The sequence below is a fragment of the Poecilia reticulata genome, chromosome 6 (assembly GCF_904066995.2).
Source record: "Poecilia reticulata chromosome 6, P_reticulata-male-v2, whole genome shotgun sequence".
NCBI lineage: Eukaryota > Metazoa > Chordata > Actinopteri > Cyprinodontiformes > Poeciliidae > Poecilia > Poecilia reticulata.
In genome coordinates, this window is record NC_088835.1 from 25,850,188 (window position 1) to 25,876,476 (window position 26,289).

Consider the following 26,289-nt stretch of genomic DNA (forward strand, 5'->3'; position numbering starts at 1 on the left):
GACAGTAAACAGAGGTCTATTTTATTTTGAATGAGTCTTTTAATTAATGCATTTCAAGTACTCCAAAAATTACATCTCTTTGCACAATACAATTTCAAATTTTTATTTTCTTTTTTTTTAGTAAAAATGTTCAAAGTGAACAAAAATTTCGAATACTGTATAAAACACAGTGAACATTAAAATCAGACAGTAGTTTTTACGCTTTAATCATGTGTTCTTACGGCCTACATCACCTACGACATTTCAACTCAATTTGGACATTTTCAGTGCACGTTTATCTAAAAACTTTTACCAAGACTACGAAATTAAAAAGAAAGTAAATTTACAGGCGTTTTTATTTTAAACTTCTGCTCGTCTACTCGAACCATGCCACAGGATAAGAAAATGAAAAATAAAAATAAAATAAAAAATCATAATGGGAATGTAACATCATCACTGAATAGTTTTATCCTCCGTTGATGACAGTGGTAAAAAGCATAAGCAAATTCCAGTTCTACTTGCACAAAGAAGAACATAAATAACTTAGAAGAGAGGAAACTTTGTCACATATGAACATTTTTAACAAGTTACTCTGAATTTAGAAAAAAAAGAAATAGATGTATCAAAATGTACTTTTCGTTTTCAAATTAAATGCTAACTTTTTTGTTGTTTTATTTTTTTTCCCTCCAAGTACTGTACAAGTTTACAGGTAAATTCTTCTGGCCTGACAGGTGAGATGAGATTTGAAAAAGAGAACTTCATTTTGTACAGAGATGAGGAGTAATAGCAACCGCCAAGCTATCGAATTCATCCGCCTCATTGCAGAAAACGACGCGTGTTAGTCGTTTACGTCGACCGCTCCCCTACAGAGCTCACTGCGACGAGGACAAAACTAGATTTTATTAGTGTTGCATGCATTTAAAAATAAAACCAGAGCTCGTGTGCTATGAAATACAAAATCTGGGATGCGTCTTCTTGTAGAGGCATTCATGATATTTTACACTTAAGCAACATCATTGGGGATTTTCCCCCTGGAAAAATAAAAAAATAAAAAAAAGGAGTACATGCATTTTCAATTCCTTATTTTCAGTCAGATTTTGTTCTGCTCTCGCTCAAAATTCACACACAAAAAGAAGTAAGCAGACAAAAAAATACATTTTAAAGTATCTTTTGTCATTTCTCTAGTGCAAATATCTTAAAACACTTGGGGGGGAGGGGGGGCGAGACAAAACAACCTAACTTATAAATACATTTTTAGTTGTTTAAAGTCTAATTCTTTAATATTGATTTACAAAAAAGGTGCAAGGTCCACTGGTAGATTTTTTTCACTAAAATACACTGCAAAAATCACAAAATCTCACCAAGTATCTTTGGTCTAGTTTCTAGTGGAAATATCTTACCATTCTTAAAATATGACAAAACTAACGTACAAGTAACTTTTTAGCTTGTTTTAAGTAAATAATTCCTTAATTTTGATTTTAAGAAAAGTTCTAGTTCCAATGGCAGATTATTTCACTTATAACAAGACATTTTCCCCATGTTATAAGTTACGGTAATTTATCTGCCAGTGGAACTAAAAATTAAGGAAATATTAACTTAAAACAAGCCTATATCTTTCTAAAAAAAGTTGCTTTAAAATTAGTTTAGCTTTTTTCAAGTGTACTAAAGATATTTGCACTAGAAACTAACCTGATATAACTTGGTCAGATTTCGTGTTTTTGCAGTGTGTGAGAAGAATCTGTGGAACTAGAACATTTTCATCAATATTATGCAATTATTAACTTAAAACAAGCTCCTATATCTTGATAAAAAATTATTTTAAGTTAGTTTAGTCTTGTTTGAAGTGCAAAAAGATATTTGCATTACAATTGAGCCAAACAAATGTAGTTAAATGTTGGTTTTGCAGTGTATTACAGCGATCAGATTTAATGTTGCTTATGCAAATATCTTCTGTTCCTCCTTTACTGGCATGAAACCTGAACCCTCTGCTTTGTTTTCTGCTTGCAAATTCATTTTTGCTCTCTGCCTGATGACAGTTGCAGCCAATAAAATGGCGGCGAGACTCTGAACGCAACATGTTCACCCAACAGACGGAGGTGCTGCCAGTCAGAGTCTCTGCAAACCGTTGAGGAGGGAAAAAAAACTGAGATTGCAGATTTTACCATTATTTTAGTGAAACTATTAGGAAAAGAAATTTGTGCAAAAGGCATTTAATCTGACATGTAAGGTTGAGTTTTGTGCGAGAGCAGAAAAAACATCTACTGGAGAAAAATAAGGAATTTCAGTCAATTTAAACATGTATGCTCTTACGAGTTAAAAAAGAAAAGTCATGATTGCATCACCAGGTACAGTTCTTGTCATCTAATAAATAAAATTCACAAAAAGGGTTCGTTTTGCAAACACCTGAGGTCAAACCAGTCACACTTCCTTCCTGCTGCCGTCTCAGTGGGTTTCTACGGTAAACGTCCTGCACCGGTGAGCTCTTTAGGGGATCAGGAAGTAGCTTTTCCATCAGATTAGCAGAGGAGAACGTTAGTGAACAACACTGCTGCATTACACTTCTCTTTCCTGCGTTGCAGAGCCGTAAAAATAAAGTACTTTTGAGTGAATTACAGATATTACAGACCTTGGTCAATTCAAAGCCACATGTAATAAATGTGTCTGCATGCCCACAAGGAAAGGTTCTTAGATTTGCTATCTGAGGAATAATAGAATGACTTAATCTTACTTTTTTTTTAGTCATTTTTAAAAATTTATTTCCACACTCATGTAAACTAACATGACTCGTTCCTAGACTCCTAGCCTTCGTTTTCAGTGTCACTCTTCATGATCAAATAGTGATGTGATCCTTCATATTTGTTCCCATGACGCTACATCTCCTTACACAACATGATAAAAAAAAACCATAACGTTAGCAAGACCAAAAAAAAAAAAAAAAAAAAAACGTAACGTAAAAACAGGGATATGATGCCCTTGTTGTTCATAATCTTGTAATCAAATAAAAGTGAATGCGATCCGACTCAAGAGCGTCGAATCCTCAACGTTCCTTCATTTATGTAAGAATCCTGAGAGCACTAACCGAAAAGAAAAAGAAAAGAAACGTAGTGAAGAATTACACATTTACAGTAGAAGAAATAGTTTGTTTTCACTTATGATACACTAAATATTTACAGTCACATGCAGAAGATAGTCTGCATGAGGAGACCAGAGCCTGTCTCTTTTGCTGCTCGACATGAAAAGTCAGAAATAAAAAGTGCCACAAATTCCCACTGAGTTTCTCTCATTCCTGGTCAGGATGATGAGGTGGGAAAAAGAAACAAAGAGAAGAAGAAGAAATGAAGAAGAAGAAGAAGAAGCACAGAACGATTCACCGGCAGTCACTCGAAGATCGCAACAGAAAGAAAAACACGTCACAGGATGTACTAACGCTACACATGATTCCTTAACTCTCCTTGGCACTCCTTGGAATGAAAAGAAAAACAAAAAGAGATGGAAAACGATGCACTGGAGATGGCTGATGGTCGAGTCCACTCCGCAAAGAGCCGGCTGAGTTGTTGGACAAAGTTTTTACTCTTCTTCCGCGTAGAGCGCGTTGTCTGCAGATCGGAGGATATGACGACGACGAACAACCGTGTCAGGCTTTTCTTTGGATGGAGTGACGCTTTTGTTTCCCACTGTAGGCACGAGGAGGAGCCAAGGCATTGGGGGTTGCAAGGAGGGGCAGCGGGGTCTCAGCGTCTCATCTGGCCCATCTGATAGTTCTCTCTGGGCTGACGGTGGTGCCTCTGGGGCTGCGCCTGCCGCTGCGGCTGGCCCCGGGCTTGTCGCTGGCCGCCGTGGGCGTGGGGGTGCTGCGACTGGTGCTGCACCTGGGAGCTGGCGTGCTGCTGCGCTCGTCGCCTCTTCAACGTGCCTGGAGACGAAGCAAAGCGGATTCAAGAGTTTTCAAGGCCAGAAGAGAAAGTCGGCTTTCTATCGCCTGAAGAACATTTCCAGGATTAGAGGACTAATGTCCAAATGAAATCTAGAGAAACTCGTCTAGGTGTTTAACTTTAGTCACATTGATTACAGTAAAAAAAAAGAATCAATCTAATCCGGAACGCTGCTGCTGGAGTTCTGACTAAAACCAGGAAGGTAGAGCACATAAACCCAATTCTAACCCCTGACACTGAAAAAACAAAATGATGATCATTTTCTGATATGTTACTCTTTTTAGGTAAATGTTTGAGTAAAATGAACATTGTTTTTTCATTCTATGAACTAGTGACAGCATGTCTCTGAAATGTTTCTTTGTGGTCAAACTAATGAAAAAGACGCAGAGCTTTCAATGCAAAGAAAACAAGTCCATGTTCCTTTAGAAACAATAATACTGATGTTTTAACTCAGGAAGAGATCAGAAATGAACATGTGGTGGAAAAACCAGGAGGTTTTCAGTGTCAGTGGGCTCTTCGTTTTTTCCAGAGCTGTGTGTAGAAAGCTTAGGAACTGACCTGGCAGTGGTTTGGGCGGAGGCAGCTTGGGGTTACTGCTGGGCGTGTGAACGCTGCAGATCTTGATGAAACCCGCCATGAGCATGATGAGAGCGATGCCCATCAGCAGCACGGCCCACCAGTGAGCCTGCAGGAGGAATCATCACCAAACCTTTTAATCTTAACCTTAAAACCAAGAAACGTCCAGCGGATTCGGTACGCACCACAATCCACTCTGCGATGTTCTCGTAGAGTTCTGGGTTGAAGATGGCCTTCTTTAGCCGGGCCAGCGGCCCGTCCGCGTCCACCAGCCGGCACTTCATGAACACGTCGCAGTAACCTTTGAAATCGTTGCAGGGCGATCCCGCTGGCAGGGTGGTGACTTTCTTATTGAAGAACCGAGCCAGGCGCTCCGACCCCGTGCTGCTGCAGGTGTTGGGGTTCACTGCGGAAACGGATCAGATTCTCATTTGCATTGTGTCGACTAAGACAAAAACATAAAACTCCACCCGGCTTGGCTGCTGCCCACTTAAATTCTCCCCTGCAAAGATCTTGACACTGCAACAACATTTTTCTCTTGGATGTGTTTGAACGGAGAAATGGAAGCAAGAGTGATGGAATCGGCTCCAGTCCGAACTAAAGATGTTGGGTCACATTTCATTGGAGCGGTTCTTAAAAAAACATGCAACATGATTCTATTAAACAGTGTCAGTGCTTTTAAACTGTTTTGTAATTTGTTTTAACCCTTTCACAAGCCAACTTTACGGTACCGTAACTCTGCGATACCTGAAAGTTTCCATCGGTTTCTGAAAGGGGAGCCGTTTTGCTTTCCAGCGAATATCAGGTTTTTATGGTAATTTCACTCCAGGGAGCAGGTTTTACTTCAGTTTACTCTTAATAGACAACAAATTGTAAATAACTGCTAGATATTGAAAGTGAAAATTGTTACGGATAAACAGGGAAAACTATTTACTCACAAGACATTTAAGGAACTTTGTACAAATAAATATCCAACCAAAGATTTGAAACTGACGGTCGAGGTCTAAGTTTGTACAGTAATCGCAAAAACACAACATCTTACCAAGCAATTTTGGTTTATTTTCTAGTGCAAATATCTTAGTTCACTTGCAAAAAGAGAAAATTAACTCATAAGTAACTTTTCAGCAAGATGTAGGAGCTTGTTTTAAGTCAATTCCTGACTATTGATGAAAAAGTTCTAGTTCCATTGGTAGATTAATTCACTTTCAACAAGACATTTTGTTATAAGTGAATTAATCTGCTAGTGAAACATTAATAATAAGGAATTATTGACTTAAAACAGCTGCGACAGACTGGTGACCTGTCCAGGGTGACCCCGCCTCTCGCCCGGAACGTTAGCTGGAGATGGGCATCAGCAACCGACCCCACTAAGGGACAAGGGTGTAAAGAAAATGGATGGATGACTTAAAACAAGCTCCTACATCTTGGTGAAAAGTCACTGATAAGCTCGTTTTGTCTTATTTCAAGTGAACTGAGACATTTTTGCACTAGAAATGAGACCAAAGATACTTGGTAGGATTTTGTGTTTTTGCAGTGTTTGAATTAGTTTTACTTTTGTGTTGCTCATTTTCCTCTTGAAAATGAGATCTGGATCTTGAATGGGTTTTGTCTGGTTAAATAAAGTTATTATATAAAAACAGATAAAGCCGCTCACTCTTCTCCATGCAGCACACGTGGCAGAGCTCGGTCTCATCCTTGCCGTCTTGGCTGGCGCAGGTGCACGCCTCGAGCCCGTACTTCTCGCAGATGGAGCCGGAGCAGCCCTGCGGGGGAGGAGCACGAGGACAGGCGACATCAGACACCGACTAGTGTGAGAATAGCGTTGCTACAGCAACCAGCTCTGCCGGCGCCGGGTGCGAAACGTTCGGGCGCTCACCCCGTTGAGGCAGACTTGAGTTTCGCCGTGGCAGGCGGTGAAGTTGGCCTTGGGCTCCGAGGTCGGGCACTGGGCGCTTCCGCCGCTGCACATGCCCTGGTGAGCGCACTCGGACTCTTCCCTGCACTTCTCGTTGCGACCCTTGTAGTTGCACTCGGGAGTGCAACAAGGACCCTGACTCGGGCTGATGGGAAACGAGCACAGAGCCGAGTCAAAACGAGTCAGGCATGAGCCGATTGATCCTCCTCATGCAGAAACTGTAACAACTGTCGATTAATGGTTTATTAGTTCAAAATTTGCCCTAATCAATTAACTAATAGCATCCGCTTAGACTAGTGTTTTAGTGTTGTAGTTTTTCCGCCATCCAGCAGAGGGCGCCACTGGTCAAACTTCAGCAGAAACAGTTGATAAAGAAACAAAATGGCGGGAAAGATTAAGTCAAATTAGACCAGAAGTTCCCAAACTGTGGGGCGCGCCCCCTAGGGGCGTGTTTGAGTGGATGGAAGAATATAACAGGGAGTCTCTAAGAATCTCCCGAGATCCCAGTATAACAGGAAGTCCGTGCCCCCGCACACAGTCACACAATATTTACTATAAGTAAACACAATATGGAAAAATGTCAGTATTGTGCAGAATTTGAAACAATAGCAGATGTGATTTTAGTATGATGGAGATATGAGACATAAATTAGGTTAAAAGTGAAGGAATTTAGAAAAAAATAAAAGATTTATTTTAACAAATTTACTGCATTAAATAAGTAAAAGTATAAAAATTTTTAAGGAAAACAAAGTTGTTTAACAGAATCGTAAAAGAACAGATATTTTGAGCCACACTCCATACCAGCAGGTGGCGATAATGCCTGCCAAACGTTTCCTACTAACCGACAATAAAGATCACGAATGGGAAAGAGAAACGGCCCAAATAGAGTCTGGTGTGCGCAAAATGCACTTTTATTTGGTTCCGTTTTGGAATATAAACAGTCAAAAAGCTCCTTAATTCACCGCCTTAGTTTGGCTCGTTCAGCCGAACTGCATGACGTTGAGTAGCATCAACTTCTTATTCAAAAATTTCTCATGTGCTACAAAGATAATATGACAGACAAGCCAGGCAGGAAATTAGTAAAATAACGAAAAAAAAGCCAATAATTAAAGTTGACTTTGAGGTTTGCTATGAGTTAAACTTTCCTTCAAGAGGAACCATAGAACATATTTTATCGTTTTTGTCTTTTATTTTTCTATTCAGCAACCAAAGAGGTTCCTGTTTTGTTCCATTTTATAAATGTCTAAATTTAACAATTATATGCTTATTTAGTCTATTTAATACAAAATAATATCAAAAGTTAATAATTAATCACTCAGAAAATTGCTGCAGCTAAAATTAAGTATTGTTTTGGTTTCTTATTCAGATGATCAGCTTTTGGTATCTTTGCCAAATTTATAAGCGTCTTATTATTTTCAATAAACTTAACATTATTTTCTATTTTATCATTTATCCACCGGTGATGTTTGTTGTGAAGCACTTTGGTCAACTCAGGCTGTCGTAAATGAGGTACATAAATAAACTTCGACTCCAACCATTAGTCGAGTGACAACATAAACCGACTTTAGATTAACTTACTGTTTGATTTCTTACCTGCAGACTTTGTTGGGCTTTAATTTGCACTTCTTGTTGTCGGGCTGGTTGGCGTCGTAGCAGCACAGGTCTCTGCACTGGTCGCTGTAGCCGCAGTCGCACTCCTCTCCGGGCTCCACCAGGCCGTTCCCACAGATAGGCTGGCCAGATTCTGAGCCAAAGAAAACACAAAGCTATACGCCACAAAACTGGAAGCTAAAGGAAATCAAATACCGCCAAAATAAAACACTAAATAAAATGTTTAACAAATCTTTCAGGAATATAATGTCAAGAAATTCATCAATACTGTTGATAAATAACGAATGTAATAGCGCGGATAGGTTTTGTTGCTACTGCATTAATTTATTAATTCAAATGCATTCATTTTGTTCTTTTTATAATTTATTTAAACTGTTATTATTTTTCAGCGTGGAAAGATTACACAATAAATAACCAGAGTTGGGAAGCAAATAGCTAAATTTACTCGCTTGAGCGTCTTTTCTGGGGAAAAAAATTACTTTTAAGCATGTCGTTTATTTTTTTAAACTACGCTGTACTTTTTACTTGAGTAATTTTATTATGAAGTGTTGTTACTTCTACTTAAGCAAAATGCCTGGATGAAGGGTTAACCCTAACCCACTGAATAAAAAAAACAAACATGTTTTAACCAAAATTCACCAAAGACACAGACACACACCTGCAGTGTTTGTTAAAGTTTCATAAGTTTTTATAATTGAAAGAAACTGATTTAGAAAAAAATTCTCTTTCCTGAGTTTGTTATTTTTAGGGGGGATTTGGAAAAGATATATCAGGTTTATTAAAGCAAAACGTTTATGGACAGAATCTGAAGTGAGATCCATTCCAGAAAACAACACAGTTAAGGAAGTGTGATCAAGTTTAGGGCAGAACTTTGCCAAAATCTGGTCAAAATACGTTTTTTAATAAAGTAAACTAAGTGAGATTGCTTGTTGCAGTTATTCAGCCCTTAAGAAAGAACACTTTAGGTAAATGATTGGGAGGCCAAAATTAATAGTATTAACGCTGTATGAATTATGTTAAAAATAAAGGTTTAATTTCTGTAGGTAGCCATTTTAAAGCTGTGCCAAATGTACCATCTGCATACAAAAGAAAAACAACAAAGGCAGTTGTTCAGCCTGCCAAATGCTGTCAGATAAAAATAATACCATGCCAAAGCCAAGATTGGGTTATGGAGCTAGAGCCGCTCTGCAGGATCACCTCCAGCTGCCATATTTTATTTTCTAATGAAGACTTTTGGATGACTCTGCTCTCCGCTGCAGGGAGCAGCTGAATAAGAACGATTACAGGGTTTGAATTTCTGATTCCTCAACAAGAGAAGTTCAAATGCGGGCCAACGCGAAGCAGTAAAACCCACCAACAAAACAGTTCCCCCTCTTCTTCTCCAGAACCTGGCTGATGTTGCGAATGCTGCAGTAGGAGAACTTATTGTTGTTGAGCTTGTCTCCCGACGTGGCTCGCGCATACATGATGTAATTGCCCTTCTCCTTCTTGTCTTGGCTTTTGGATTCTCCTGGGGTGCACTCGGCTCCGGAGTCATGCTACGAGTGAAAGCAGAAAAGAAAAACCTGAGGTTAGACGAGCGTATGCCACGCGTTACATGTGCAACGTGCAAGTAACATACCGGGGAGCCAAAGTTGTGTCCTACTTCATGTGCAAAAGTGATATGAGAGACTTTTGGAGGTACGTGGGAGGCATAATTCTGTACCGTGATTATACCAGTGTTGAGAGACTTCCTTTTTCCGTCGGAGTACAGCTTGCTTTTTTCACAGATTCCCCCAGAGCTCCCTGGAAAAGAGGAAGGAGAAGTTCAGAAAGATGTTTGCACCTCAAAGAGACCAAGAGTGGTTGATTCTATAATTGAGTCAAATGTAAAATCCAGTCTTATTAGCAAAAACCTTTAAAAAATGTTTTAATTAAACATGCAAAACTAGAATTTCAAAGGAAAATAACAGTTTTTGAAGTGAAAAGTTGCATTAAGTTAAACTCAAATTATCATAGTAGCATGACTAACAAGGTTATAACATTTTTTTTTTTTACATATTTCTTGAAACTATGATGTGACAGTACAGAATGAGAAGGAGTCTGTTTAAAAAATGTTTGTTTTTTTTTAAATCAAGGTCTTCTGCCTTCTCCCAATGTCAACTAGAAACAACCAATCATAGCCAGGAGGCGGGTCTCAGCGCTGTCAATCACCCTCTGTGTGGCGCTGCTCATACCCCTCCCTCTTCCCCTCCTGCTCTCTGCTATGCTGCAGCTGGCAGAGCCTGTCATGAATGCTCAGGCTAGTTAGCATAGACAGAATGCTAACTAGCATTCAATTAGCCTGAAAGCTAACTAGCTTATCTGACAGCAGATAAACGGTTTTCCTGGAACGCTAAGTTGTTTCTCAGCCATTAGCACATTTAATGACGAGTACATAAGGATGATTGACAGTGTTAAGACCCACTTCCTGGCTCTGATTGGTCAGTTTTGGTCAGGAGTGTTGCATTTCTTCAAATTGCAACAGTAGCTCAGGAAGGAGGTAGAGGAGATTAATCTTTTCCCAAATTATCTAATATTGTACCGTCACAACATGTTGACAGTTTTAACAAATATGTAAAAAATATATATATATTTATATATATATACACTGCTCAAAAAAATAAAGGGAACACTTAAACAACACAATATAACTCCAAGTAAATCAAACTTCTGTGAAATCAAACTGTCCACTTAGGAAGCAACACTGATTGACAACGTGATTGACCCTCGCCGGGTCAATCAGTGTTGCTTCCTAAGTGGACAGTTTGATTTCACAGAAGTTTGATTTACCTGGAGTTATATTGTGTTGTTTAAGTGTTCCCTTTATTTTTTTGAGCAGTGTATTTATATAAAGGCTACATACTGCAACTTTAAGGCATTTTCATATATTTATTTGTAAATTTCAGAAGCTGCAGTTCTAATTTGCAAGTCAAATTTTAATGCACTCTGAAGTGAAATTGTCCTTTTATAAAAACAATTTTTGCCAGTATAGAATAATAATGAATCCAAAAGTTGCTGAGGAATATTCCAGCACCTGAGGGGGCTCCCACCCAGGCCAGTCCCAACACGCCATCATCAAAATCCCTGTCTGTGAAAACGTAAGCCAGGCAGTAATCGTCGTGGTTCTGCTCTGAGTTCAGCTCCAGAAACTTCTCCACGCCGATGTTGGCGAAGCGGAACGGGTTGGATCGGTCTCTCTCGTCGTTGGTCGTGTTTATCTAGACGGGAGGAGGCGATCGGGTTCAGAGGGGGAGACGAAAACTAAAACTTCAGAGTCACACAGAGTCTGTTGGTGTAACTCACCCTGATCCGTTTCACCATGAAGCTGATGTTACGAATGCCCATGAAGTCTGTGCCCTGGTAGATCGCATCAATGGCTTTGACATGGCTGGAAATCTGCCAACACAGGATTTCCTTTAAATTCACTTTCCCCAGAGTAAAATTCAAGCACTTTTCAAACTTTCCCAGCACCAAACTTCCCAGATAAAAACAGTACAAATGAAACTTCAAAAATACCATTTCAATGATCTATTACATATAATTTTTAATGTTATTAATACCATCTTGTAAAAGTATTTTACATTTTACAGCCGGGACAAGTAAAGATACAATACAATTTTATGTTTTGAGATGTCTTTCTCACACTTTATACATCCGACTGGTTTAAGAACTAAAATCTTAGAAAACACTAATTTAACAAACAATCCTCCAATTTTAATAATGCTGTTTAATGTTTAAAATATAAGCCAGCTTTTTCATTAAGCCATTAGGAATACAAAATATTTATTAAACTGAGCATGTTAAGGTAAATGGTCTTCCTGCTGAAAAGATAAAATACACAAAGATTTACAAAAAAGTTTTCTGACATTTAACAAACGCAAATAATTTTATTCTAACCTAAAACAAGAAGCTTTAGTCTGAGAGTGAGATAAAAAAAAATGTTTGTAAAATGTCTATTTGGTGTATGAAACAAATTAATGTTTCTCAAATTTAGACTTTTAATTAAACATTATATTGCACTTTATTACAAAACTATGCAGTTCGAATATGAATAACTTTCAAGGACTTTATACAAAAATAAAGCACTTTCCAAACCTTGAAAATCTGATTGAAATGTAAGCATTTTCAAGGATTTCAAGCACCCGCATGAAAAGTTTCAGGCTTCTGGAGATACTTCAGAGTGAATGAAAGTACGGCAAGACATCACATCATATATTCTCTTGTTTTGCAAAGCCTCATTGAACCTAATAACGGAGCTAAAATTGCCACCAGGGATGCAAGTTATCCCTGGACAGAAAACAGAAGGTTAGTGAAGCGCCACCTGGTGGATGGAGTTCAAACCAATGATAAGTTCAGCTTTTAACTGAGAAGTTATTCAAGTACATATAAATTTATGTTTTGCATTAAAGTGAATTAGCTCAAATAAGTACAGCTTATGTTATATATTTTGTTATTTTCCAGTGATTTCAGATTTCACTTAAACATAATTTGTGCTTTATAATAAATGTATAAAAACTACCAGGAGGAACTTTTTTTTTTTTTGTTAATTCCCTTTAAACATATCAATTATAGAAAACTTAACTGATTTGACTAGACTAAAATCAAACTGAACAGTTCAGAGGTTTTTAACTTGGAAGGCTTTGGAATTTATACTTTACGTTTTTAATGCCATAGAAATAAATCATTTATTTCAGGTAGAAACCTGGTTGATTATTGGTGCCAACGTAAGAGAGAAAACACTCATTAAAGTAATGCTGCAAATTGTTTGTATTTTAATAGATTTTTCAATTTTACAGCCACAACTTCAAGTATTTTGACTCCGTTTACATGCTGCCAGAGTTTCCAATGTTTAGTTTGTGTTGCTGCCGTGTGCCTTACCTGAGCTATGACAGCTTCTCTGGTCTTATAGTATTTGAAGAAAAGATGGTCGGTCTGAATAAAGAGCTGGCAGGTGTTTTTCTCCACCTGGGCCATCCTCTTCTTCCTCAGCAACACGGGGCCTTCAGACTCCACTTCGGTGTGGAGCTCCTGATGTGAGGGGCACACGAGTCTTAGAGAGCTAAATAAAACATATTTATAGCTTTTTCATCCTAACAGTGAGTAAATAAGTAATGGGAAGTATTTTTAGAGTTTCCCTCTTAAGACACGGCATGTTCATAAATCAGATTTTAGCTAAGAGATGGATAAGATTAAACAAAACCACAATCAAAGCAAAATAATTCCAGATGCATTTCAACGAATTAGAAATTTAATTCACAAAGTGAAACTCATAATATTTAAGTTCATTACACAAAAAGAGAAATATTTCTTAATTTTGCTGATGAAGGCTTGCAGGAATGACAGCTCTAATTTACTTTTAGTTTCTCTACCAAAGCCGTTTCTCGGTCAAAACTATGAATGCACCAATACACTTTATCTTTTGCTGATGTCAACATCTGAGGACATGAATCGGCAGATACCGATCCGATAAGGAAAAACAGCTGAATTCACTTAAAACGTTTCTTTTTTTAAACACAGACATAAATGTATTAAACTATGGTAACTCTGCACCAGTACAGCTTAAATATGCCCACAGCTTCACAAGCTACTGGTTAAACATGTAAAACAACTTTAATTTGTTCAGTCAGAGCAATTAGGAGAATAAAATGCGATGTAAAACAAATAATAAAGACACTAGACAAAAACAATAGGCTGACTATCTTGGTCAAACTACAACAAACCTTCACCATTAGGAATTCTAAAGATAATGTAAAATAAACAATGAAGCATGACGTCACTCAGAGCACAAAGGATAGAATTAGGCTGAATAGATCTGCCCTTATGGATCGGACACATCGTCACCAACAATCTAGATTTTTGCATTTTTATTCCAATATCCAAACCCAATAAATGCATTAATATTGGATTGGTGAATCTGTAGTCAGAACTTGTAAGCAAAAAACCTGTGTGCAAAACATTTCTGATGATTTGCAAATGTAAAACCCCCCCCGCAATTTTGCAATTCCTGAGTCTAAATACAATTAAAATCACACGTGAATAAGTCTGTTCATGCAAAAGAAATATGGTGGTGACATATGTAAATACATGAGATATATTCATATTTCAGCCATGTCACCAGCGCTCATCTATCAGGAGAAACGTTGGCGTCTTATCTAGGCTGTGTTTATATGCAGCGTTTTTGGGAAATAGTATTTAGCCAATTTAACAGAACAGAGACTGATCCAACACTTTAAAATGACGAACTCAACTTTTGATGAGCTGTGCGATGCTGCGACAGCTCTGTAGGAGATCCAAGGAGAAGCCGGTGGCTACAAATAAACGCGTTGCTGCTGCTGCTGCTGCAGACAAACTGCTGGAAATGGTTTGATGCGAAAGAAGTGTTTGTGAAATACACAAATTTTGATACGGTTGAAAACCTACATCATTCTAAAGAAAAAAAATATTATTTTTTAATTGGAAACATGAGGTTTTTTTCTAAATTAGCATGTTTTAATTAAGCCAATTTTATGGCCAATGGAAACGCAGCTGGTGTCTGTCAGGGGTGCAACAGTGAATATGCAAACCATGACAACATTCCTGTATGAAAATGTTTTTCTTTAATAGGTCTAAAAATATCTTTCATGAATTTATATATCACTTTTTGAATTGAATTATTTGAATATTATTTTTATAATATGCTAATTTACAGAGACACTTCTGTGTGTTAAACTACTTATATGGGCACTATGTATGCAGTTTCATTTGGTTAATGGTGATTTTCCAGGGAGCAACAAACAATAACTTCATTCAGTTACAATTACAATCAAATGCAACCACAAGAGCAGCTGGTAGGAGGGATTGTGAAATATTATTCAGCTCCTTTGGTCATTATTAGAAATATTAATGAGTTTTTAGAAAATCATTTAAACAGTAGCTTCTAATTAAAAAAAACTGCATTCATGTTTAAAATGGACTTAAATGTTTATGTGTCTAACTTGCTTTTTTTTATTATTACTCATTTCTTTTACTTTGCCATATGTTTTGTTTTGTTTGTGTCAATTATTTTTCATAATTTTTTTTTTTGCATGAACCTGGCAGGGGGCTGCAGATGAAAATTAGCCCTTGTGGCTAAATCTGCCGTATTTACATGCTTGTTTTAATTTACTCGTGGTGATTAATATGCACCTTCCCTTATGAAATAAATTAAAATTCATGGGAAACTGCTTCACTAAAGTGTAAAGATGTTTCACTGCCCGTATTGCAGCTTTGGCCAGACACCAGTTTTTCTAATGGTTCCATTTAGTTGAAATGGAAAAAAAATAATTTTTTCCCCATCTATCTGCCAAAACAAAAGCTGCCAAGTATTAAGAATCAATATTTTTGCAATGAACCCAAACCAGAAAGGCATTTAAGTATTTCCTCAAGCCATAAAACTACTGCTCGTCACGTGTTTTCCTGATATATTTTATTTTATTTTCACCTTGGGTGGCTCCTCTGTAGCGAAGACCTGATACTTCTTCATCCTCTCAAACACGGAGCTGTCAGCACAGCCTCCCTCGGGGCCGTACTTGTGTGGATAGTCTGAGTGACAGAGGCAGAGACACAAACACTGTTTGGATTATAAAGACAATGTTAGCTACTTAACCCCCTGAGTCACTCTATTCCTGGTGCTATTCATGATCAGCTAATGGATGTACTTATACGCCACTTGATACGCCTCGCTTCAGCGTGTGAGTCGCTACTTTCCCGTCGCACTCATTAGCGATTCCTCTCGCAATCCTGTTTAATTTGCCCCACAGCAACTTGCTATGTGTTCGCAGATGATTTGAAATTAAAGGCTGCTGCTGTAGTGAAGTGTGCTTGGTGCTCACTATTTGTACCAACATTGTGTGGAGAGCATAAATAAGCCAGAGAGAAGGATTGTGTTATTCAGCTAATGAGAACCCCGGGTATCTCTGCTCCCACGGGGGGCAATCACACCAGTCAGCTTTCATCTGCTCAGCTGCCCTAACCTTGCACTTTCCCTGTTACGCATTTCCATGAAACAAATTACACATTAGATTTGAGGAAGTGATGCTGTTGATTGAATGTGAGCAGGTGAAGAGTGTAGGGACTTACGTATGTCATCTTCGTGGTAGATGACTGAGTGAAACGGCACGTCTTTGCCCTCCAGGTATCTCTCGACTGGTTCCACGTAGTACGTGCCGTGGTAGCTCTGGATGAAGCCCTCAAACTTACCGTCCACAACGGAGCCGTGAGTCAGGGTGCCTTTCTCACCTGGGAAATCAAATCATGGTACTTTATACTCAGACTCACACGGGACTGGATGCTAAGTTATCACAGCATGTAAAAAAAAAAAATCACTGAAATATTAACGTGTAAACACGGGTTACCGTAGATTTCTCCAGTGTAGATATGAGAGGTATCATATGGAATCTCTTCTCCTGAAACTTCTATTTTCAGATCTGGAGGAAATAAGGTTGTATCTCTTTTCATCCGTAAATTGAAATGCCTGAAATGACACGAGGAGATCGTCACAAAACTGCCTGCACTTATTCATCAATTCACTGATTCATCACTTGGACCAGCTCTATTGTACCTCTTTGAACATGTCAGGACACCCTATACTGAAATATGGTCTATACAGAACATGTTCTTTACAGTTTTTGCTCCAAATCATCCGTAGGCAATGAGATTATAGTCTGCTCAGTTCTGCCTATTGTGAGCTGTTTTAGGGTGTCTTGTCACTTTAAATCCAAACAAGCTGCTGCTGGCCACGCCCCTCAACTCAGCGTTTACGCTCGCACATGAAAATGGCTGAAAACAGATGCGCTATTATACAACCGTGCGTCTTTGAAAAGCAGAAGTGGAGCCTCCTGCACAACCAGCAAGAATCCAGCAAGTGGTTTCTGAACTGTAAGTCAATAACAAACCGCTTGTCTTTTCCAGCAGCCATTGTACAGCAAATAGAGCAGTAAAACCAGCTGACCAAACGGGCTGGACTCAGCTGGGGTTGCTAGGTAACAGCGTAATTCCTTTCGATTGTGACTCAATAGGGAGGTTTTTGAAATGGCTCATTTTAGGAAATACCAAAAAAATGACTGGTGCTGTTTTTTAAAAGCACTCGAGACCCAAATGAAAGTACAAAAATGTGTAAAAATACTTCCCCTTTGAAAATTTCAGCCGTTTCACAAAGTCAAATTTCTTTTAAGTTGTTTTTATACTTGCAACATTTTCATAACTTATGTCGACATAGATACTTGATTGTGCGTTTAAATGGAAAATACATAATACTCTCCCCCTCCCTTCAAGAACCCAATAACTGTTTTAAAAATAACAACAAAACTGATCACATTATAGGTCGTTTTACATTTTTAGGTAATATGATGAAACTAGAATCAAAGGACTAAATTGGGGAATAAATGTTGAACTGAAAGTAACACAGCACAACAGAAACAATCTCAACATCCATTGGAGCTGCTGTAATATCTCAATGTCAGGTCTTACTTGGAAAACAGATGATTTTCACACACATGAACTGCGGTTTCTGTTTCATACTCCACTCAATTGGCCTGTGTTTTCTTCTGACATTGAGGCTGGGATTACACAAGTGAGTCTGAGTGCAATCAACAACAAAAAAGAAGCGCGCACACACACAGAGACACATACACACACACACACACACACCCACCACTCAAACAGTCAGAGAGCCCAACCCACTGCTTTGCTGTAAACAAACCCCTAATTTCCACAACAAACGTTTTGCATCACATCCTGCAAGCACTACTCAGAAAACACTCGAATCTGGAAAACAGAATCAGATTGTTGGGTTGAAAAATATAGGTATGAATCAGAACTGAAGAAAACAAAATGTATCTTATAGTCTTTTTAAACAAAAAAAAAAATCTATTTGTGTATGTTGTTGCACAGTTTTATATTTCGGTTATTCTCTTCCTTATTTAAGCAGCATCAGGGTTTATGAACAGCGAGTCCTGTTACATCCAGGATGATAAACAGTCCTTGCCAAGTTTGAAGGCAGATGGTGGTGACTTTGTGATGGAGTTTAGACGCCATCCAGCACCTCCTCCTCAAAATAGGGACAAACTATATGCATCTTCCCATCTGTGAAATTAGTACTTATTTTAGATCTTAATGCATCTGCCTCCGCAATCACCTCCTGGATGTGCAATAAAAACGCTTACGCTTAATCTGAAGCCCCAATAATATAAAGATACTATCACATATGGGGAAAAGGGCAGCAGATGTGCACAACTTAGACAATTAAAACCTCAGATGCTTCTTCTTATCTTGCATTTAACCAACTGATGAATCATCTAAAAAAAATTAAAAATACACAAAAAACAACTGAAGATTTAGATTTAAAACTCATATCCACTTCACACTGCAAAACACAAAATATTACCAAGTATGTTTGGTTTAGTTTCTAGTGCAAATATCTTAATACACCTGAAATAAGGCAAAACTAACACAAGTTTTCAGTAAGATATAGAAGCTTGTTTTAAGTCAATAATTTCTCAATATTGGTGAAAAAGTACAAAATCCACTGTCATGGAAAAAATGTCTTGTAAGTGAAATAATCTCACTGTAAAAAAAAATCTTACCAAGTATATTTAGTCTAGTTTCTAGTGCAAATATCTTATTACACTTTAAATAAACCAAAATTAATGTACAAGTATCTCTTCAGCAAGAAATGGAAGCTTGTTCTTTAATATTAGTTTAAAAAGTACCAGATCCACTGGCAGATAAATTTACTTATAACAAGACATTTTTTCCTGTTATAAAGAAATAATCTGCCAGTGGAACTTCACCAATTTTAAGGAATTATTTACTTAAAACAAGCTTCTATATCTTGCTGATAACCTAGTTTTAAATTACTTTTGTCTTAGTTCACGTTAACTAGGATCTTTGCACTCGAAATAACAGTAAAACACTTGCTAAGATTGTGTGTTTTTGCTTTGCTAGAGCTTTTCCCATCAATATCAAGGAACAAATTACTGAAAACAAGCTCCTTTATCTTGCTGAAATGTTATTTGTAAGTTAGTACACTTGAAATAAGACAAAACTAAGATATTTGTACTAGTAGCTAAACCAAAAAGACTTGGTAAGATTTTGTTTTTGTTTTGTTTTTTTGCAGTGCAGATCTAAAATGTCCCCTGTAAACGGGAACAAATGCAAAAAAAAAGAAAGAGGTTTAATCTTAAAGCAAATCCCTTCTACTAAACCCTTAACCAACAACAATACGTACACAAGGGATTAGTTTGCAAACAAATAACACATGAGGTCACAAATAAAGGTCAACCAACCTTCCGTGGGCATGAAAATCTAAATGAAGGAACTTGTCTTCATGGGAGATTGCCCTCTTGGCCCGCTGATGCTTGCTGTGAATGAGCTCCGTGTCGTAGGACAGGCCTTCATAATGACGGATGTACTTGTTCAGAGGGTTCCTATAGTGTCCTGCAGGGAGAAACCAGACAGACAGACAGACAGACACACGTTAGGATGGATAGCCGCAATCATCTCCACCAGTGTCAAGAACCGTTTCATAATTTAGACCAAAGTTTGTCAATAACTGCAGAATCACACAGGACGTCATGTTTTCCTCACAGAAAGATGTGTTTCTATTTCTGTAGGTTAAGAAATAAATTTTCATTTAAGTTATAGACGTATACAACTGCTTATTGCTCATTGGCTGCATGGGGCACCAAGTAATAAATCACTACAGACAAAGAAGATAATCTCTGACAATAATTTTAAAAACTGATAATATTTACAGTCAGACTTGACAGATTGAAAGCTAAAGGCAACTACAGAATAGGAAGATATGCTAAAAAATGGCTGATACTGATATTAATGACGATATTTTGTGCATCCCTGCTCAAGATTTGTCATTTTATTTAAAAGTTGCCTGATCTCAAACGGAGAATCAAAAACCTAATCAATGGAAATAAGATTTAATCTTAAAGCAAATCCCTCCACTAAACCTACAAAAAAAGTCACACACGAGATTTTCATCAACTTCATGCTTAACTACCAACTGAACTGATTTGTAGTGGTTCAGTTGCCAAGGCAGTGAGTCCTTTAGAGCATGTGTCAAACTCGAGGCTCATGGGCCAAATCCGGCCCGCCATAACCGTTTACGTGGCCCGCTGGATTCTAAGTAAGTAAACTTTATTTATATAGCACCTTTCACAGACATAAACAGTCACAAAGTGCTTTACAACATAAACTAAACAGTAAGTGTGCTTAAACATTAAGTTATCAATCAAATCAATGCAGTTTCTAATCTGTTTTATCAATAAATCCCTCCAGTTTATTGAGATAATGGAAATTCATGCAAAATCAACAAATCCTCACACTTTTTTGTGCTAATTTGCAGATTTTTTAAAATATAAATTGTCAAAAACTTTCTTACTTGTGCTAACCAGCTGCCTCAGCCTTAATTGAGGTCACGTTTTAAAAGTCACATTTACCATCATAAATAAGCGCAAATATCTCAAATATTTCCAAACTAGAACCACAGAACACTTTGATTATTATTGCAAAAAAAAAAAATCACAAAAAGTATTAAAGAATCCTGGACAGAGTGAGAATATGTTCAATAATATTATCTAATTTTAAGAATTTATTGATATTTTAACAGTTTGTAATCAGGTTTTTTCAATGCATTCTGGTACAAGCGGCGCTTTAAGAGCATTCATGATCTTGACTCAACCTAAAACGAAAATGAGTTTGAGTGCCCTGGTTTACAGCATTCAACACCAGAAGAAGAAAAAGAGCAAAAACCAAAACTGAAAGTTGAGCTGAAGTATAAAAGGAGTCTTGTCTTATTGTGGGGCAGCTGGAAGTTCGTTTTCTCAGGACGGCACTTTAGACTCAACACTGGAAAGTCAAACTCCAGCGAGAAACACACAGTCATTAATGGCAAAAATATTGTGGTTTTGTTTCTTTTGCTTCGGTTTGCACTTTGAAAACAGTGTATATAGAAGTTTCTACTGTTCAGGTTTAAGGTTTAATAACACTCTGGACTGGGTGCAGTGAGTTATCTTGCACCACAATAGCCAATAGCGAATACACACACAGCAATCAGTGCAAACAGCATCACTTACTGCTGGGAAAACCTAATCTCCTGCAGTAAAATTGATCCTACTTTGACTTTCCACAAGTGTAGGGCATCTCTGTAGACAAATCTCATCCCCTGTGACCAAAAACAGAGGACCATGAAAACTGCCAAGTACTGACCTTTAAATGCTCAAGATACCAGTCGGCTGGCATCTGCAGAAATAAACTGTAATCCAGACAACATACAAATATCACCATCACTTGACCGGACACAACTGTTTTAGTCTAACTTATTAATATACCTTGAACATGCCAAGATAGGTCTATGGGCTTTAAAAAAACATGTTCATTAAATTTGCTTGCACAAGATTTTGGCCTGTTCAGTTCTGCCTTTTTTGAGCTCTTTTATTATAAGTTGTTTTAGGGCCTCTTTCACTTTAAAAGCAAGGAAGCTGCTGCTGGCCACACAAACCCCCAACTCAACGTTGACATTCGCACGTGAAAATGGCTGCAAACCAATGCACAACTGTACAAATGCACGTCTTTGAAAAGCAGAAGTAGAGCCTTCTGTGCAACCAAGAAGTGGTTTCTGGATGGTAAGTCAACAACAAAACACTCGTCTTTTCCAGCAGCCATTGTACAGCGAATACAGCGATAAAACCACCCGATCAAACGGGCTGGGGCTCAGACATGCTGAGCTTCCCTGTGGTTGCTAGGTAACAGTGAAGTGTGACTCAACAATTAAGAGGTTTTTTGAAATGGCTCGTTTTCCAGACACCAAAAAACACCAATTTATTTCCAAAATGCTGGGTTTTTTAATCGCTTGGGCTGCTTTAAGAAGCAGTTAAAACCCAAATGAAGTAAAAAAATAAAAATAAAAGAATTTTGCCCCCATGGATGAATGGTCACAGCATTTTGGCTAAATGTTGTATAAGTAGTACAGTTCTGAATGTGTTGGGGATGATCCAGTGACATATACTTGGAGCACAGGATTAAAATGATGGAAATCTACAGAAGCTCTATATGGTCTATATTTTAAGGCTGAGCTAAATCTATTAAAATCAAGTAAGTGTCAGCTTTACAGCTACACTCATCTGCAGAAGCGGCAGAATTATTTCACCACCAGAGGAGTGGGAGGAGGAGGATATGAAGGCAAGTGTTTCTCATGCATATCCGCCCATTTCACATTTAAAAGCAGACAGAAGTCAATCCACAGCAACAAAAATGTGTTTGAATGAAAAAAAAAAAAAAAAAAGCTGGAAGATTTCTTTATTTGTTGCTGATATAAAAGCAAACCAATGGATTATATAAACCAGGCAGCTTTCCCACTCCATTTCCAAATGACACTACTTTCATTAAACAGACAATATGTAATTAGAGCCGTCTGGCAGGTAATTAAGCCTGACTAAAGAACTATAATTTACTGTAAATAAAAGACTGTGTAACAGAGACAAATAAATGCTCCAGATTTCAGCCTCTTCACTGTTCATAAGCTGTATCAAATATTTAGGTGGTAACATTAAATTTTTCATTGAGGTGACTGTGAGAAGTGAAGAATGCCTGGAATTACCTCATTCACCAAGTCTCTCAAAAATGCCAGAAAAGTAAAATAATGAAACAAAGACGCCTATTTAGAGAAATCACCAGATTTTGATAAAAGAGCAAGTGAAAGTTGTGACATTTAAAATGACGGTTGGGTCCCAAATAGCTGTAAAATGATTTAGTTGTTTTATTTAAGATTTATAAACAACGAATAAATAACGCTATACTTTGTTAATGACTAACAACAGCAACTTTTCAGAGAGGAAAAAGTTTCCTGAACTCATTTTTGACTATTATTTGGCGAAAAGCTTGGTAAAAGTGTTGCATTTGTCCTTGTAAAGCAGCAATGTTTTTCTTTTATGAAATATTGAGCTTAAAACTCATTTCTGCCGGTGCATTTCTCCTTGCAGTTTTGAATGAATGAACAACAAATCCTTTGTAACAAGAACTCTGACAATTTCACCTGAAGACAAGCAAATAAAAGTTTGACAACAAATTACTCACATAGCCAATACTCTTGTCTTAAACCTTAAAACAAAAAAGTTCATATTAACACCATGTTTTATATTTTGTTTTGTCCTGAGCCAGCTCTTTTTCTCCATATACTCCAAATAACAGCTCATCCTTATACAATATATTTGTGTAGATATTTTTACACCTTCACATATTTCTATTAATATTTGCCCTTTCACATATTTGAGTTTTTATTTTGGGGGGGGGGGTTAAATTCCTGTAAAGAAATTTCAGTATATTATTTTTTTCAGAACCGTTTTAATTTCAATCATATCGACTTTGACTAGGCCACTTTATTTTTTGAGCCACTCAGAGAGACTTGCCAGGTTGTTTCAGATCAATGTCCCTTTTGTAAAATGTGCACTTGAGCTTTAAAATCCCTAAATAATGGTGAGACATTTACTTTTATGATTTACTGGAAGAGAGCAGAATCCAGTAAAGATAATTAAACATGGTTTTCTGGAATGCCGTTAGTTTTACATTGGATACAATCAGACGCATACCTTTCAAAAAGTTCCACTTCAGTTTTGTCAGTGCAAAGAATAATTTCCCGAAAGCCTTGGGAATAATCAAGATTTGTTTTATCAAACTGGAGAAGAACTTTGTGCTCTTTTCAGTCACTCTAATGGATACAATTTGACTGAGGTTAGCAGGACTTGAGGCATTGCTGCAACATTTTCTTTGTGACTAATAAATCATGCAACAGCAATATTTTTGCTAAATATTGTGAGATCAGTGGTAAATAAATACACGTTCTCCTGCATCCAATTGTTCTCAAACAACAGACTAAATGTTACGCTGGCAAGTAAAGTGGGAGTAAATTACACTTAGAATATGTCAGGCAACTGTTACTACAGTCCAAACAGTGCTTTGCAATACTGAAAACTTCTGGGGCGATACATTTGTGGATTGTATTGGCGATCACCTGCAGCAGAGATGAAGCTCTCCAGAACAAATTCTGGTTAACGTCACCACTGCACCATGTTTTCTTCATTTCTGGCTCTCGCTTTATGGAAGCGTTTAACTGTCAGAGCTAGGAAATAAATACAGGAGCACAATCTTGTTAAAATGAGAACTTCTATCTTTTACATCTCATTGAAATTGAAATGTAAATATGTTCTTGTTTAAATGGGAACGGTCGTAACAGCGAAAGGGCAGCACTTTGTGGCAGTGTCGTCTGGAAGAAAGAGTGAGAAGTAAGAAGTATTTCTGGTAAATGTCCAGCATTTGTACAATTTGAACTTCTTCAGTCATTCACACACTGATTGTGCCAAACAATCGGCAACACTGCGGCCTCTCACCACCACCAACAAGAGAAAAGGCGGGTGAAGTGTCTTGCCAAAGGACAGAATGACTGAGACGGATGGGATTCAAACCAGCAACCCGCAAGTCACAGGACGAATCTCTACCTCCTGGGCCACTGTTGACTTCTCATTTTATGTGGTAAAAAGGTGAATGTTTCCCATATGTGAATGTATTTTCTAACTTGGGCAGTCATCAATCATTCTTTTGTGATTTATGGCCATTTCCAAAGCTGGAGACACAAAGTCTTAGAAATGGCTTTGTTGTCCCTTTACAGATCTTTAATTACAAGCCTACTTCATGATGTCTGACAGGTTCTTATCCTGGGTAGACAGCAATTAGCCCTGGTTGTGGCTACATAAGTACAACTCAGCTTTCCAAAAATGTGGTTATTCACAATAAATGTAGGACTTAATAAATAAAGTCTCCATCTTACAGCATTTTATGTTTACCCTGGTTATATTTTTACCGCTTTGAAATAAGCAAATATGACAAAAAAGGAGGCGGATGCCGTTTCACAGCCCTGTACGTTGTTAATGTTTACAAAATTGCTCCCAACAATCTCCATGAGCAATTACATTGGCAATACCGCACTGATTCTTGTATTTATGTTAAATTATAGTGATGTCTGCATGAAGTAACATTAACCAAACAGTACAAGAGAAAATAAGCTTGGAAGCCTCGGGTTTTGACAAAAACAGCTAACGTTAGCGGCTAACTGGAAGGTTAGCATCGAGCTAACCCAGTCGGCTTCTCCATCTTCTCATAACAATGGCTGTCGGCTCCATTCGCGCAATAACAACAGAACCGGGGCCGAAGCCGACGATATACAAAAATAAAACAGTGACAACACAACAGAAACAACTCTGCGTTGTCGGTTTACAGCAACAAACTGCGTAAATCCCCGTCGGCTTTGACGCAACGCATCTTTTGTTAGCTTGAAGTGAGAAAAGGGTGCAGTCCTGTTCACAACAAGCAGGCCCCGCTGATCCCTCTCTGTTAGCTAGCGGGCTATCGGGATTTCTGCTCCCCCTCAGCCTCCGCCGCCGCCGCCGCCGCCGCTGCTGCTACAGCTACTGCTTCGCGTATTCCTCCCACCCCTGCGAAGATTTCTCCCCCAAAATGCCCCACTCACCTTGGGTGTAGTTTAGCAAGTAAACGAAGAGGAAAACTTTGAGTGGAAGCGGAGGTGACAAATCCATTGTTAGAGCATTGATACCTATTTCACTTTATTGTCCTATTTAGATAGGCGCAGACGCCCTGTGTGTTTATTGCAGCTTCCTCTCATCGCCTCCTCTCTCCAGCTCCAGCGTCGTGCCGTCACACGCAGGGCAGCTGGGATCCCTTCCCCCAAAAGCGGTCATGATCCGAGCCTGAATGCGTTTCAGCACACCCAAGATGCTGTAAGCGCTGGTGTTAAACGGGACAAATCCACCATTACAGGGACTTTACGTCAAAGTTACCATTTCTACTGTCGCATTATGTTACATGCGCAGAGATGGAGAAAGTACCTGAAGATTGTACTCGGGTAAGAGAAGCACTACTTCAACAGATTCTTACTCAAGTAAAAGTAAAAGCCCCCCGAAAATTACTCAAGAGTAAAGAAGTATTTGCCAAAAAGGTGACTAACTGATCCAAACATTAAAAGTTTTAGATTTAAAAATTGCATCATCAGATGGACCACAATGTAAAGTTAAGTGGAAATTTAGGTATTTTAAGAACAAAAATTACAAAATCAAGCAAAAGAAAACATTTTCACTCACTATAAAGCTTATGAAACTTTAATAAAAACCGCAGGTGTGTGTCTTGTCTGGTGAATTTTTGGTTAAAACACGTTTG

General features: G+C 38.0%; 1 protein-coding gene across 1 annotated transcript; it reads right to left on the reverse strand.

Annotated features, from left to right (window-relative positions):
* Positions 1-25,890, reverse strand: LOC103466445 (disintegrin and metalloproteinase domain-containing protein 10-like). Its single transcript, XM_008412006.3, has 16 exons — positions 25,586-25,890; positions 19,338-19,488; positions 16,407-16,525; positions 16,132-16,290; positions 15,494-15,594; positions 12,913-13,062; positions 11,338-11,430; positions 11,069-11,252; positions 9,635-9,798; positions 9,368-9,551; positions 7,996-8,146; positions 6,364-6,547; positions 6,142-6,250; positions 4,673-4,893; positions 4,470-4,596; positions 1-3,892 (listed from the first exon to the last, which is right to left on the reverse strand). Exons 1-16 carry the CDS (start codon positions 25,650-25,652, stop codon positions 3,711-3,713), a joined length of 2,346 nt encoding a protein of 781 aa, XP_008410228.1. The 5' UTR covers positions 25,653-25,890; the 3' UTR covers positions 1-3,710.
* Between the last annotated feature and the right edge of the window lie 399 nt (positions 25,891-26,289).

Bases quoted from the DNA above. Each gene is read 5' to 3' on its own strand.
- LOC103466445 (XM_008412006.3), bottom strand. From the start codon at position 25,652: ATGGATTTGTCACCTCCGCTTCCACTCAAAGTTTTCCTCTTCGTTTAC. The intron at 13,063-15,493 runs GTGAAAATAAAA...CCCTCACATCAG, and splicing joins CTACAGAGGAGCCACCCAAG to GAGCTCCACACCGAAGTGGA. The intron at 8,147-9,367 runs GTGGGTTTTACT...TCTTTGGCTCAG, and splicing joins GAGGGGGAACTGTTTTGTTG to AATCTGGCCAGCCTATCTGT.